Genomic DNA, 14,078 nt, shown 5'->3' with positions numbered 1-14,078 from the left:
TCCCTGGTGCTAGTTAAAAGATAAAATTCCCAACACTGCAGAAGAGTCCAGGTTCCTGAGCCCGCACCAGCCCATATCTTTGAATCCCCACACGACTGACATTCTGGGGATTTCCAGAGCTTCATGCCACTACTTCCAGCACCTACATTCCCACAAATATCACTGTGGGTAAGGGGGTTAGGAAAAACAGCCTCAAGTCAGAGGGCTGGGAGTCAGTATAGTCTATTTCCAGTTTGGATTAAGATAAAGAAAGGGCTGGGTTGTAGCTCAGCCATACAGCCCTTGACTAGCACAAGTCCCTAGGTCCCATCCCCAGCACTGGGGAAATGGGGGGGGGGGGGTAGTTAGGGAGCAGGGCGTGGTTGCTCACATTTGGAACCCTAGTAAAAATTACAAGTTGGAAGCCAGCATGGGCTACAGGGTGAGTTCCAGGCAAGACTGGAGTATAGTGTGACCCTGTCTCACGAAAAAGAAAACGGGAGAGGAAGGGAAAGCGGAAGGAAAGAATAAAGAAGGAAGACCAAAGGAACGTGGGATCCCGAAGGGCGCTGGGACCAGAGGGGAAACCACCCCTCTTTCAGCCTCCCCTCTCCTCCTGCCCTCCCCTCTCTTCTCTCTGCCCTGGCACCTACCTGAGGATGGGGCCCTGGAGATGGCTCCTCTGAACAGGAACAGGGTTTGCCATGGAAATCAAAGTTTCCTACTTTAGAGTACCAAAACGCTGACCCCAGGGACTCTGGCTCCCTACGAGGGAACAACTCCCTTGTGAACCCCCCAACTTCGTCTTCCAGGTCCCAGCAGAACAGAGTGGCTGACCAGAGAATACTTTGGGACGGTGAAGTGGAGGGGCCTGGCCAGAGGAAGAAGGGATGAGGAGGTCTACGGGATCTGGGTGAGAGGCCACGGGAAAAGTTTCACATCTGAATCAGACTGAAAACAAGAATCTGCTGTCGGAAGAGTCCCAGAAAGGACAGAAATAGCACAGGCCAGCCCCTTGTTCCGAGGAGGTGGGGCTCCTCTTTGGGAAAAGAGGTTAGCAGGCGGGTCAGGATGCAGGGACAGAGTCATCCTCTGGGTCTGTCACAGAGAAGTTCCCGGTGGGAGCAGAAAGGACCCAGCAAGAGTCCACAGGGGCTAAGGAGGTCCACCGCCCTCTGAGCTTTTCCCAGGGCCTTTCTTCACAATAAGCGTTGGCCCACCTGAAAGAATGGACGCTAGATGGAGATGACCTTTCCCAGAGAGACTTAGCAGCCGTTCGGAAGAGGTCTGCTGATGCTGGGGGCCAGGGACACTTCCTCGGGGAGGGCTCTACAGGGAGAGAAGCAGCCCCATCCCACAGCGGGTTGAAGTCAGGAGGGCTGGTTCATAGAAACTAGAAAGTGAGGTGGGCTGGGCCTGGAAGGAACAACCAACCAACCCACGAGGCTGGGCAAATTACTCCCAGCCCCAATTTTCATATCTGCAAATGGAAACTGAGGAAGGAGGGGGGGGGGTTAATACAGTTTAAAGCTAGGAGCAAATGACATGACCCAGAAGGAGCAAAATGAGGCACCGAGAAGCGCCTGAGGACCAGGACCTCCCCCCCACCCCCAGCTACCACGGGCACCTGAGCGCGGAGGAAAGGAGCCGGCCTCTGCGGCGCTCAGAGGACCCGAGCGCCCCGCTCCCGCGGTCCCCTGATTGGCTGCGAGGTGACGTCAGCACAAGTGCACTGGGGCCGCGATTGGTCCGCCGGGGACCTGGGCGGGGCTGGGGGTGGGGCTGGGGGCTGAGTCCCGCAGCGTCTGAAGAGTTCTGGCTTCTCCTGGCTCCTCCATGCAAGGTCCAGCTCTGCGGCTGAGGCAGAAAGGAGGGAAAGGACACTGTGGGCACGAGTACAGCAGAAGGGAAGGGGAAAGTGAAGAAGCCAAGAGCTGAGATTTTTTTTTTTAATGGCAGGGAGTCTTCTCCCGCCTTCCTATACCGCGCCGAAGCGGAGAGAAATTAAAATACTCTGTCACGGTGCCAAGCAGGGCCTTCAAGGATTATAAACAAATGAAGTTTGAGAACCTGCTGTTTCTCAGCACCCCTGAGCGCCGCGACAAGTGGAAGCGAGAGCGGTGGAGGCTAAAGACCCACAAGTTGTTTGCCAGTGAGCTCTCGGTGGCCCAGAAGCCGAGCTGCTGCAGGCTGCGAAGCTGCAGACCACTGCCTGGGGCTCATGCTCTTCGCTGGGCCGCTCCACCTTCACCCTCCCCGCCAGCTGAGTAGGGCTTCCAGAGAGAAAACACTAGACCCAGCGTCAGGGTATGAGGCCGAGTCATTTGGCCTATTCCCCACATGGTCGCTGGGAAGGATGGGTTTGGAGGCAAGTGGCAGCCAGATGCACCCAGCCCGAATAGAGCAGCAATCTCCATACCAAGCCAGCTCCCCTGACTTCCCTGTCCCCTCACTCCAGGACCTGCTACATTAAACTTGACCTTCTCCTATTGACTTAAGGGTAGCGTCTTTTGCTGTCTTGCCCTGCAGTAGCAAAGGTGGATGTACCAACGATGACCCACCCGTGTCACTTGCTGCCTCACTCATTTTCCCTATGATTATTAACAGTTCCTAATAAGAAGAGCTATTGGTCAGCTACCATCCCTTTCCTGAGGGGAGCAATCCTCATACTCACCCACACCCTGCACTCTACCTCTGACTGAGCTAAAGAAACTATCACTGACCAGGAGGCAGGACATAGCTGTAAGGAACCAGAAAGGGTCCGGTATCAATTATCAATTTAGCTCTTTGATTTATTTATTTATTTATTTCGAGGTAGGGTCTCACTCTAGCCTGACCTGAAATTCACTATGTAGTAGCAGAGTGGCCTCGAACTGGAGTGCTGGTATTAAAGGCATGCACCACCACCCCCCAACTTATTTGATTTTTTTTCCGAGGTAGGGTCTCACTCTAGCCCACGCTGATCTGGAACTCACTATGTAGTCTCAGGATGGCTTTGAACTCATGGCGATCCTTCTACCTCTGCCTCCCAAGTGCTGGGATGAAAGGCATGCACCACCACTCCGAGCTAAATCAGCTAAATCTCAAAGCATGAGACATGAGTTAGGGCAGGAGAGATAGCTTAGCAGTTAAGGCACTTGCCTGCAAAGCCAAAGGACCCAGGCTTAGTACCCAGATAAAGCCAGATGCATAGGGTAGTGCATGCATCTAGAGTTCATTTGCAGTGGCTGAAGGTCCTGGAACACCTAATCTGTGTGTGTGTGTCTGTGTGTGTATGTGTGTGTTTCTCTATAGATAGATAGATAGATAGATAGATAGAGATATATCTGCTGTATATATGCCTCTCTCTCTCTCTCTCTCTCATAAATAAATATTTTTTTAAAAAAAGAGAGAGACATGAGGGGCCAGAGAGATTGCTTAGTGGTTAAGGCATTTTCCTGCAAAGCCAAAGGACCCAGGTTCGATTCCCCAGGACCCACATAAGCCAGATGCACAAAGTGGCACATGCTTCTGGAGTTTATTTGCAGTGGCTGAAGGCCCTGGAACACCCATCCTCTCCCTCCCTCTCTCTCTTTCTCTCCCCCCCCCCCGTCTCTTCTCTTCTCTTCTCTCTCTCTCTCTCTCTCTTTTTCTCTCTCTCTCTCTCGTACATAATTTTTTAAAAGAAAAAAACTTAAAAAAGAAAAAGAGAGTCTCCTCATCTCAAGGAGGTAAATAACACATACTGCCCAGAAGATATTTGTGTGAGCACTTTGGGAACTATACAGTGATACATCAATGTGAAAGGTTATTACTCAGTCCAATCCTTTAGTTAGTTCTGCAAATATTCATGGAGAATCCTCCATAAACAAAGTCCCCTAGACCCACCTTGTATCTAGAGCCTGACTTTCCATGCAGTCCCCAAAGAATATCTTGGCTGTTTGTGGGAAAGCTCCACACTCCCTGCTGCTTTTCTCTCCTTGTAGTCGGAAGTCTGCAGGGACAGTGCAGTGGGGGCGCCTTCAGAACCCAAAAACAGCCAGCCCTCTGCCTCATACTCTCTTCCCCCCTGGCTTCTCATTGCTATCTGAGCAGCCCTGGTTCTGGCAGCTGGCTAGGCAGAGCAGCGGGGGTGGCTCCAGAGATAAAAATAGCCCCCTAGTGGCAGAGCTGAGGTGCCATCCTGGGAGGCAGCAGGCCTCAGGTTGACATGGCAGCCTTAGTGAGAGCTCTAGGCACTGTACAGAGGAACAAGTTGTGGCAGGTGGGAGGGGGGAAGCCAGGAGAGTAAAGGGAGATGAGGGAGAGGGGCAGAAGGGCCTAGAGGGCTGGAGGGAAGGAAAGGGGATGTGGAAGAGGCTCTGGGAGAGAGGGTCAGGGTCTGCTTCTACCCTCCCTGTGTGAGAAGGCAGTTCCCCTTTCCGAACCTGAGTCATTCCTAACAGGTGTTCCTACCAACAACACAGCACAGCACAGCTCCAGTCTCCAACACAGGGAGTCCTCTAAGCACCTTGAGCCTCAGGCGAGCCTAATAAGAACCCAGGTGTCCCAGCGCCTGGCCTAGCACACAAATGAGTCACCTCTCCCTCAGACTTCAGTCCTTGAGGCATGGAGGAACTGAGCGGGTAGGCAAGAACCAGGCAAAGGCAGATGGGAGAGGAGGCACCAGGACCCAGTCCAAAAGAACTCTTTTTTTCCAGCTCACCAGCCGGCCACTCATTCCCTCCTTGCATTGTTGAATTCTGCTCATTAACCACCTCCACATGGACCACCCCACATCCAAGCAGATGTCCCCAGCAGATGCCCTGCTTCCAGGAGCCAACCAGATGCTAATGGAGGCAGTTTGGCAAGAGATGGCTGCAGGTGTGATGGGCAGTATGCAGCTGGGTCCGCAGGGCTTCAGTCTGGGCCAAGCACTGCCCCATCCTACCAACTATGCCTCCTCTGTAAACCTGTATGGCTTTCACATTCAAGGCCTGGGGCACAGGCACCAGGGAAGGAGGATCTAGAATTCTTCCTCTCTGACTAGCTCACTGCTTTCCCATATCAGCTCTAATTAGGTTTTAAAGAAGGAAGGTAGCCTTCTTAATCAGAGAAAGGCCACTTTCTTTTTTGAAAAAAGAAATTATTTATTTGCAGAGAGAGAGAGATGGGAATACACCAGACAAAGAGAGAGAGAATGGGTGTACTAGAGCCTCTAGCCACTGCAAACAAACTCCAGATGCATGTGCCACTTTGGCTTTATAAGGGTACTGGGGAAGCAAACCCAGGTCAACAGGCTTTACAGGAAAGTGTCTTTACCTCTGAACCATATCTCCAACCCGATAAAGGCCATATAAGCATAGCTGGCTTATGTATCATACAGCCGGGCCACAGGAAGTCTCTAAACAAGGTGGGCATAGAGGAGAGAACCAGGAAGAAGGTGCCAAGCTTGATATGCACAGGCTGAGAAACAGCGAAACTAAGGATAAGGTAGGGAAGAGGACACTTCCTAGACCCTAGATCCTGCCGGCCAGGCACTTCAACCTAGCAAGCCCCACTCCTTTCCCAGCCTGAATAGTGCCAATACCAGCTGGCAGCCTCCTGACTCCATTGCAGCCACTGTAATTATTTGCAAATCTGACTTCTCACTGCAGCTGTGAGTTAATCAACCTAAGAGCCCATCTCTAGCCAAGAGCACCCCTGAAGCACCCTTTCTAATCTTTCCCCATCCCCATGTCCAGGCCTTACTGGACACACCCTGGCCTACTTGTGTGCCACCTGGCCTGCCTCTCTGCCAAGCTCCATCCCAGCCTTTAGCCGATCCCTGTCGGTCTGGGGTGCTGAAGCAAATCTGAACCTGATGATTTCTTCCAAGCCAAGGATAAACAGCACAGACCAGCTGGAGCTGAGAGGACAGGAACCACTGAAGAATGAGAGGTGAGGGCAGATGCTCAAGTACTAGCACTGGCATGGGCCCCGTACTGATTGGATAACAACCTGGCTTTCTCCTGCTCCTGCACAGGAGGCCCTCTCTCCCTGTCAGTCCCCATCTATTCCCTTTCCAGGACTTCCCTCACCGTCCGCCCCCCCCCACCCCCCCGCCATACACACACAGCTCTTGGACCAGCTCATCTCTCCCACCCTTTAGGGGACAATCTCGGTAGTTAACATCTTCCCTTCTCCCCAGTGGTCTCACCTCCACCCCACCTGCTACGCTGGTTTTGTCCCTCTCTCTTCACTGCTGTCCTGAAGAGAGTTGGAAAATAGCTACCCAACTTCCGTACCTGTGAAAATCAGCCCCTTGAGATTCAAAGGCAATTACTTGGCCTCCTCCCTGGAGGAGCTGGAAGGATGAGGTCACTGAGCAGGCAGAAGAAAGGCCCTGAAGAAGGCAGGAATTGAGACTGGACTCTGCACAAGGCCCTAACGGGTTCCTGTAGCCAACACACCCCACTGTCACCCCAGCAATGCCAGGCGAGGAATACTGTTCCGTGTTTCCAGTTAGGATGGGAAAGCAGGAGATTAAAGGCATGAGAAGGAAGGGGCAAGTAAAGGCAGCAGGAACACAGAGGGAAAGCAGAACATAGAACAGGAGCAAAATAGACTCTAGAAAAGAAAGGGAATAGGAGAAAAATGGAGACAAAGGCGGGGAGCAGCACACAGGATAGGAGAAGGGCCAAAGAGGAAGAAAGAAAATAGAACAGGGGACTAGTCCATTAATTCTTAATAGACTCAAAAGACTGGCAGGTCCTTGTACTTGTTATGTAGCCTGGAACTGCCTGGCCTTGAACCCCTGATCCACCTGCCCTACCTCCCGAGCACTGGCATTACAGGTGTGTGCCACCCAGAGTGCAGTGGTTTGAATGTAACGTGCTCCCCAAAGCCTCCCGTGTTCGTGATGAAGCCTCATACTGAACTCCCATCTGGTGAAGACTTTGGGAGGTGGGGTCTTGCTGGAGGTGGTGTGTCACTGGGGGGTGGACCTTGAAGTTTGCTGGTCCAGGCCCACTGGCTGTTCAGAGCTCACTCTTGCCGCTTCCTCCCCGTTGATGTGACAAGATGTGATACCCAACCGCTACAGCTAGGCTTTCCTCACCATAATGAAACTTCTCCTTAAAACTGTCAACAGAAATAAACCCCTTCCTTCCATATGCTACTTCTGGTCAGGTGCTTTTTCCTAGCAATGAGAAGGTAACTGCTACAGAAGGGAAGAGGCTAGAAATGTCCAGACTTCTCTCATTGAGTCTCTCACGTGACCTTTTAGGCCGGTTCAATCCCCAAGCCCCTTCTCCTTCCCTTCAGCAAAAGTGTCAAGTGCAGCCTCATATATGTCTTTTTCAGACCTGTCCCTTGAGGCTCCTGGACAAGCAGAATGGTATCTGGGTTCTAAGGATGTGAAGAGATTCTCTAAAATAAGATGTAGAAGAAATAAATTAGCCAGGCGTGACGGTGCTCGCTTTTAATCCCAGCACTTGGGAGGCAAAGATAGGAGGATTGCCGTGAGTTCAAGGCCACCCTGAGACTAAATAGTGAATTCCAGGTCAGCCTGGGCTACAGTGTGAAACTCTACCTCAAAAAAAAAAAAAAAGAAAAGAAAAGATAAGATAAGAAAAAGACAGAAAGATAAGAAAAAGAAAAAGAAAGGAAAAGGAAAAGATAGAATTGAAAGACAGGAGACATGGGCTGGGAGAAGGGATATGAAAAGTGGGAGAAGGACTGAAGAAATGGTTTAGCAGTAAAGTCATTTGCCTGCAAAGCTAAAGGACCCAGGTTCAGTTCCCCAGTACCCATGTAAAGCCAGATGCACATGCACAAGGTGGTGCATTGGCTGAAGGCCCAGGCATGCTCATTATCTCCCTCTCTCCCTTATCCCCCATCCCCCCCAATATCTGCTTTTCTCTCTCTCAAATAAGTAAATATTTTTAAAAAAAATGGGAGGAGAGATTCCCCAAGCCACACCTGCAAATGAAGGAGAAAGGCTGATGCAAGGAGAGCATGAAAAATCCTCTCACCAAAATCTAGAAGGAATGGTGCTCATATCTCTGCAGAGGTCCAGAGCAGGAGGATGTGACCCGACTGATGATATCACCCCAGGTCTACGGACTTAGGATGAATGCCAAAGGAGGATCCCTCAATGCTTACAGCACCCTGGCATGGGGTCCCCAAACTTACCATGGTTCAGAACTACAGTTATTCCATCCACATCTAGTTCAACCATTAAGGCAAAGTGATAAGAACTGTCTCTTCTTCCTTTGATCCCAGTGGTCCACATACATCACAGTATAGCCCACTTCTGGCCCTACCAGCCTCCTGTTCACTGAGTCAGACAACTGCCCTCACCACTTCTGGATAACCATTCATCAGCAAGGCTTCCAAACTCTGTCCTAAACCCTGGGTTTCAATTTATTTGATACATCATCTCCCTGCTTTTTGAATCTTTATCTTTTTTACCCATTCCAGATAATCATCCCCTATTCTCCTGGCTCTTTACAAAGCAAGCTCTCCTATGCTGAAAGACCCAGTGACTTTTTTAAAAGTTGTTTAAAAGTCCCTTTCCTATGGATAATATCAAAGAACTGAGACTCCAACAGACTATATGACGTCAAGATCACACAGCTCAGAATTGGCAGAGTGGTAACACTGAGTTCAAACTCCAGTCTCCAGATATTCTCTCTGTCCATCTACCCCACCTGGCCTCTGTGGCACTTCTGTACCTATTCTGACCACAGGTATGTGCAGTGTTTCCTTTGATCTGAATTTGATTGCCCCTACCTCTGCACCTCTCCTCATCTTATGCAGGAATGTTCCTCCCTCTGCCATCCCAGAGATGTCACCCAGCCCTTCTCATTCAAAACAAAGCCAGTGGGAGAAATAAAGACAGGAAAGGTCGAATGGAAGAAGGGGATGAAAGGTAGCAGGAGAGTCCCCAAGCTACAGCTGGAAATGAAAGGAGGGAGGACTGGTCCAGGGAGAACAGTGTGCAAATCTTCCCACCCGGGTCTGGAAGGAATGGCGCTCCTTTTCTCCACGGGTGGAGGGAGCCAGGGTTTAGCCTGCAATCTTCACAGCAGCTCCATAGGCTCACAGAACGGCAGCATGATTTTCAAAACCAGTAAGATCCACACAAGATTACTCCAAGGGGCATATGTATAGTAGGAACCAAAGACAGAGTCAGTCAGTTAATGAGGTACCTGTCCATCCCTCGGCTTCCTCCTCCTGCCCTCAGATCTCCCCAAGATTATCAAAAAATTTGAGTGTCACAAACATATATATAAGATCACATATACGTCACATCCCATAACCTGCATACTCATATGCACATACACCATCCCATAGGTCCCTGGGGTCACTTGAGGTATTCAGGTAAATGCATGCCTTTCCAGCACGTTTACTGCCTCACATGCTATTCATAACCATAACATAAAAACAAAGGCACCATGCCAGAGCTGTGCTTCCGGCATGCGCATCATCCTACATCCAGACATGTATGCATACGTGTCTGGCACCCACAGTTTCCACTGGACATCTCACATTTACACAGTCCATATTATATTCTCTCTGTAGCTCATTGAGTTCCAGGCTTGGTCCTCAGGTCACCACCCCATAACCTTGCAGGCATCACTCACTCAAAATACAGCAACCACATCATCTCCCTTTTCTCTATCAACATTTCCTACCTGCCCCCTCCTCCTCCATGGAGTTCCATGTGTGAAGACACACAGGAAGACACACATACACACACACACTCCATAAAATCGGAGACAGGCTGAGTTCCATGACATCTTATGGACATAACTTTCATTCCTTTCTTCATGCCTTTATAACATTATTCATTGAGCACCTATGATGTTTAAGGTACCACTCTAGACTCTGGTGAAATAATTGTAAGTAAAAATAACTCAGACTGGGTCCTTGATCTAAACTCAGCTGTTATGACCTTGAACCACAGCCTAGGGCAGTCTGCTTGGACCTCTGGTGTCCTAAAAATGAGCCAAGGTAGGAATAGAGGAAAAGGAGAACATGTCTACATTGTCCCACAGGAAGAAGAAGGGTCTGTCTGGAAACTATAAAATTCCCAGAGAAACTGGGACAGAGATAGAGTGATGCTTGTACTGTCCAGGAGGCAGCACTCATCTTTCATGTGTGTGACTCTCCCAAAGAAAACACCCAGGGCAGAAACCCAGAATGACAGAATATTACCACCTGCATAGATGCAGTGAGGTAAGGAAAAGCATGCCTTCCCTGCTGTCCACATCACCGGACAGCTCCACAGGGCTGGGAATGTGTCCATTTTGCCCAGCCTTGCGGCCCTAGCACCCAGCACACCACCTGGCTCTTGAGAGGCATTCAGATAGTTGTCAGGTAAATAAAAAAAGCACTGGCCACCATCACTCAATTTTTCTTGATTCACAAAAGACTCAGAAAACTCCTTCTATGTCCTGTCCCTCTTCACAGCCCACAGGCCCTCTGGTTTTAGAGAAGGGTGGGCAGCTAAATCAGGATGCTGCAGCTTGAGATGCCAAAAACCTTGACCAACACATCACTCCAGACTGCCTCCCAGCCTCACCTGCCTCCACGTAGGAGTCTGCTGGGTTAAGAAATATTTCCTGGTAGCCAGAGGTAAAATCCCCACTGTTGGAGTGTCAGACTCTCAGTTTACCCTCTATTGGGTCCACGTGTGAGAAACAGAATTCTTGGATGTTCTCCCAAACAAGAAATTTCCCTACACAATGAGACTAGTGAGGACTCTTTATCCAGAGGCAAAACCACCCTGAGGAGAGTCTTGATGTCCTAGATTAGAAATTTAAAGGGAGGGGGAGTAGGATGTGTTGAGAATGGGAACTAAGATACATAGAAAGAGACAGATATATAAATATTCCATCTGTCTTCATTTCCATTTAGTCCTCAGACAGTCATGTCTACCTCCCTTTTGCCAGACTAAACAACCTACCTCTTCTACCCTCACCCATGAGAGCAAGGAAGGGCCCTCTTTCCATTTAAGGGAACTCCTCCTTCTCACCTCTTTAAAAACCATGACCCATGCTTTTTACTCTTCCTACCTAGAAAAATCCCTATATCCTTTTCTTTCCCTTCCTCTGCTCGCCAAAGCCTCCCTAGTATTCAAACAAGGCCAAACCCAGAAGGCCGCCAACTTGGGCTCTACTCTGAGATCACTCTCTCTGCTTTGAGAAAGTGAGACGGAGAATGTGCTCCTAGCAATTAACAATGAGGAGATGGTGCTCATCCGGGTAAATTATTGTCCATGGCAAGCCAGCATTTCTAAGGACCAGACTTCTGAAGTGAGTGAAAATCAAAGAGATCTAATCCGTGAGCTCAGTTACCCTTGCCACCATGCAACACCAAGCAAGACACTGGGAAAGGCCAGCTGTCTCTACTGCCTTCTCTCAACCTCCTTTTGGGGTCCTCTTCTCTCAGCACTAAGCGCTTCTCACACAAAAGGGGGAAAGTGTGATGCATTTTCAGGAAAGAATATAGGCTAGAAAAGTGGGGGGTAATGAAAATAGGGAGACCCATTCTTCTATAGGGCCCTGTTACCTTGCATTGGAGGCCAGGTGAGGGTTTGATCAACCCCTAGTGCTGTGGGGAAGCCATCCTGCGACACTGGAATTCCCCCATCTGTAGACTCCGAGGTCTCCTCTTTGCCTCTCCCCCACACCCTTACCTGTCCCTCTCCTCAGCTGGGTCACCATTAGCAGAGCATCCTTTTCTGTCAAGACCCACCCATCAATAAGCAGTTCAATTGGGTTTGCCATTTCGTCATCCCAGAACACATTCCGAGGCTGCGCTTCATAGAGCCCAGCAAACGGCACTGGCCATGGGCAGAAAAGGAGGGGGAACAAAGGAACACATCTGAATTCCAAGCCTTGCTGCCCCCGTGCCTCATTTTCCCCAAGGCCTCTGTAAGCAGCAAGTACATCCATCAGACCCACCTGCCCAACACAAAGGCGTTGTCTCCTCGCCACTGGTTGGTTTAAAGAACAACACAGTGGCATGCCTCTGTCCATCCCTTCCTTCCATCCTCTTGTTTATCAGAACCCAGAAAGAGAAAGCTCAGTGCTCAGCTACTGAGGGAACTGGAGCGAGCAGGGTTCAGGTGCTGGTTACTGTTTCTCATCTTTCTGGGGCTGCAGGGAGTCTCTCAGGGAGATGGGCATCTTCCCTCCTTCTCTCACTGAGAACCAACAGACTGCGGAGAGTACCCAGCAGCAGTTGTCTAGAAGGTAAACATGGTGCATGGCTTGCCTCTGACTCAATCCTGTGCTCCTGTGAGGGACAGGAAGAAAAGTTCATTTCCTCCCTCAGACTGATGCCTGGGACACCTTTCTTTTCCACATGTATTCCTCCCCATAATCCTGGTCCTGTAACAATAAGAAACGATGCCTCAATGTGCTTGCAGATCCTGTATACAGAACACACAACGGCTGTCATTTAGCCAATTACCTTGCTCCTGTCAGTCTTCTATCACTACCACCCCCTCCTCCAGCTCCAGTTGGGGGCTACATCACCTCCTCCAGATTCCAGGTGGATCATTAATATGCAGAGAGAATTTCCAGACCCCAAGATAAACGATCCTCAGAAGTATGGGACACATCAACCCCCACCCCCTGTAGTATGCTACAGGCAGAAACTACCAGTTCCAACCATGCTACATAGGACCTACAGGTTGGCACAAGTATCCCCATGCACTAGATCTGCAGCGGCGTGTAAGCACTCTCCACACCTCTGTGACCCACGGACACTCGTGCACACCCATGTGATGTGTCACATCTGCACAACCCCGCACATGGATGCCTGTGAGTCAGCCTGGCACCTCCTGAACGCTACCGGCCCGCAGCCCTGCCATGCCGCACACACACACTGTGCCACTTCTCCACACTGCGTGTCGCCCTGTCACGCAAGGGCCACAGACCCAAGCACACCCTTAGCCTTGCAACTCCTCAACCCACTCTAAAGCAAAGGGCTTGTTCTGCACATGTCTCGCACATGTGGCCTGGACATGCGTGTGAGGGCCGCATTTCCTCGCACCTTGCCAACATGTGTGCCCAGGAGAATCTGCCAGTCCCGCTCCAGGTACCCTCCCCAACACACACACACACACACACACACACACACACGCACGCACGCACACACGCACAGTCAATGCTCCCAAAGGTCCCTTTCCTCTCCCCCCTCCCAGCCCCCCCAGCCAGGGACTCACAGAGACCGCAGCTTAATCCACATCTTCTTGCTGGGGGCTGACTTCAGCTCCAGGGGTGACGGGCAATCCGACTCCAGCATCTCGGGCGGGCTGCGAGGGGACAGCTCCATGCTCAGCCACAGCCTAGGGAACAGAAGGAGGAGACAGCCTCTGCATTCAGCTTCAGCCTCCGGTGGTCCAGAGACCCTCGCCCCTATCCCAGGCCCTTCCCACCTGCGGCTGGCGTGGACCAGCCAGGCCGGTGTCTCGAGGCTCGGCCCAAGCCGGCAGAGCTGCGGTGGCTGCGGCTCCTCCTCTCCCGCCGCCCGGCCGAGCTCTGGGCTCCCAGTCCGAGCTCTCCGCGCCGCCGCTGCCGGAGCCGCCTCCTCCGCGCTCTCTCCTCCTCCGCCGGCCGGGCCCCTCCCGAGGCGCCCCGCGCTCGCCCGCACGCCGCTCTCTCGCGCGCTCGCTCGGCGCAGCCACTCCTCCCCGGCCCCGGGCGACGCCGGGGGCGCGCGCGCGCACACGCACTCACGCGCGCGCACACTGCCGCTGCGTGTGCCCTGCGCGGGGGGCGCGAGTGCGCGTGGACGGCGCCGCGCAGGCAGCCCGCGGGACTTGGCCGTGGGTGCCGAGGTGGGCCCCTTCGGCGTGGATTTGGAGTTCCTGTGTCCGCGCAGAGGTTTCTTGTGGGCACGTGTGCGTGTCAGGGGGCACACCGGGGGCGAGAGGCGGGTGTAGGGGGGCGCCCATTTCTCTTCCCTGGGGCATCGGGACCTAGCGTCAGAACCTAGCCAGACCGGACCTCGCCGGCGCTTCTGTCTTTGAAGGAAAAGTTCTGGCCGCTCTGAGCTGTGCTGGCGTCCCCCAGATCCGCTCAGTTCCCCGGGTCGGTCCTCACCCGCCCTGCGGGTCCACCTGTGAAGATCTTTCCCGAGTG

General features: G+C 51.8%; 1 protein-coding gene across 3 annotated transcripts in view; it reads right to left on the bottom strand.

Moving 5' to 3' along the window:
* Positions 1-13,494, bottom strand: part of Pde1b (phosphodiesterase 1B) — a 29,210-nt gene extending 15,716 nt beyond the window's left edge. Inside the window, exons 1-2 of one of the 3 annotated variants that reach the window (XM_004649932.2) lie at positions 13,373-13,494; positions 13,160-13,282 (exon numbers count right to left, since the gene is read on the bottom strand). In XM_004649932.2, the coding sequence (XP_004649989.1) occupies positions 13,160-13,269 (110 nt within the window). In that variant the 5' untranslated portion in view covers positions 13,270-13,282; positions 13,373-13,494. Of the gene's footprint in view, positions 1-632; positions 1,547-11,891; positions 12,024-13,159; positions 13,283-13,372 lie in introns of those variants that run through there. The other 2 variants (XM_045152015.1, XM_004649933.2) reach the window with 2 other exon arrangements.
* Positions 13,495-14,078: the final 584 nt, after the last annotated feature.

Source organism: Jaculus jaculus, chromosome 6 (genome assembly GCF_020740685.1).
Source record: "Jaculus jaculus isolate mJacJac1 chromosome 6, mJacJac1.mat.Y.cur, whole genome shotgun sequence".
Classification (NCBI taxonomy): Eukaryota; Metazoa; Chordata; class Mammalia; order Rodentia; family Dipodidae; genus Jaculus; species Jaculus jaculus.
Note: the sequence above shows the minus strand (reverse complement) of the source record. Positions and strands in the feature narration are given on the sequence as shown.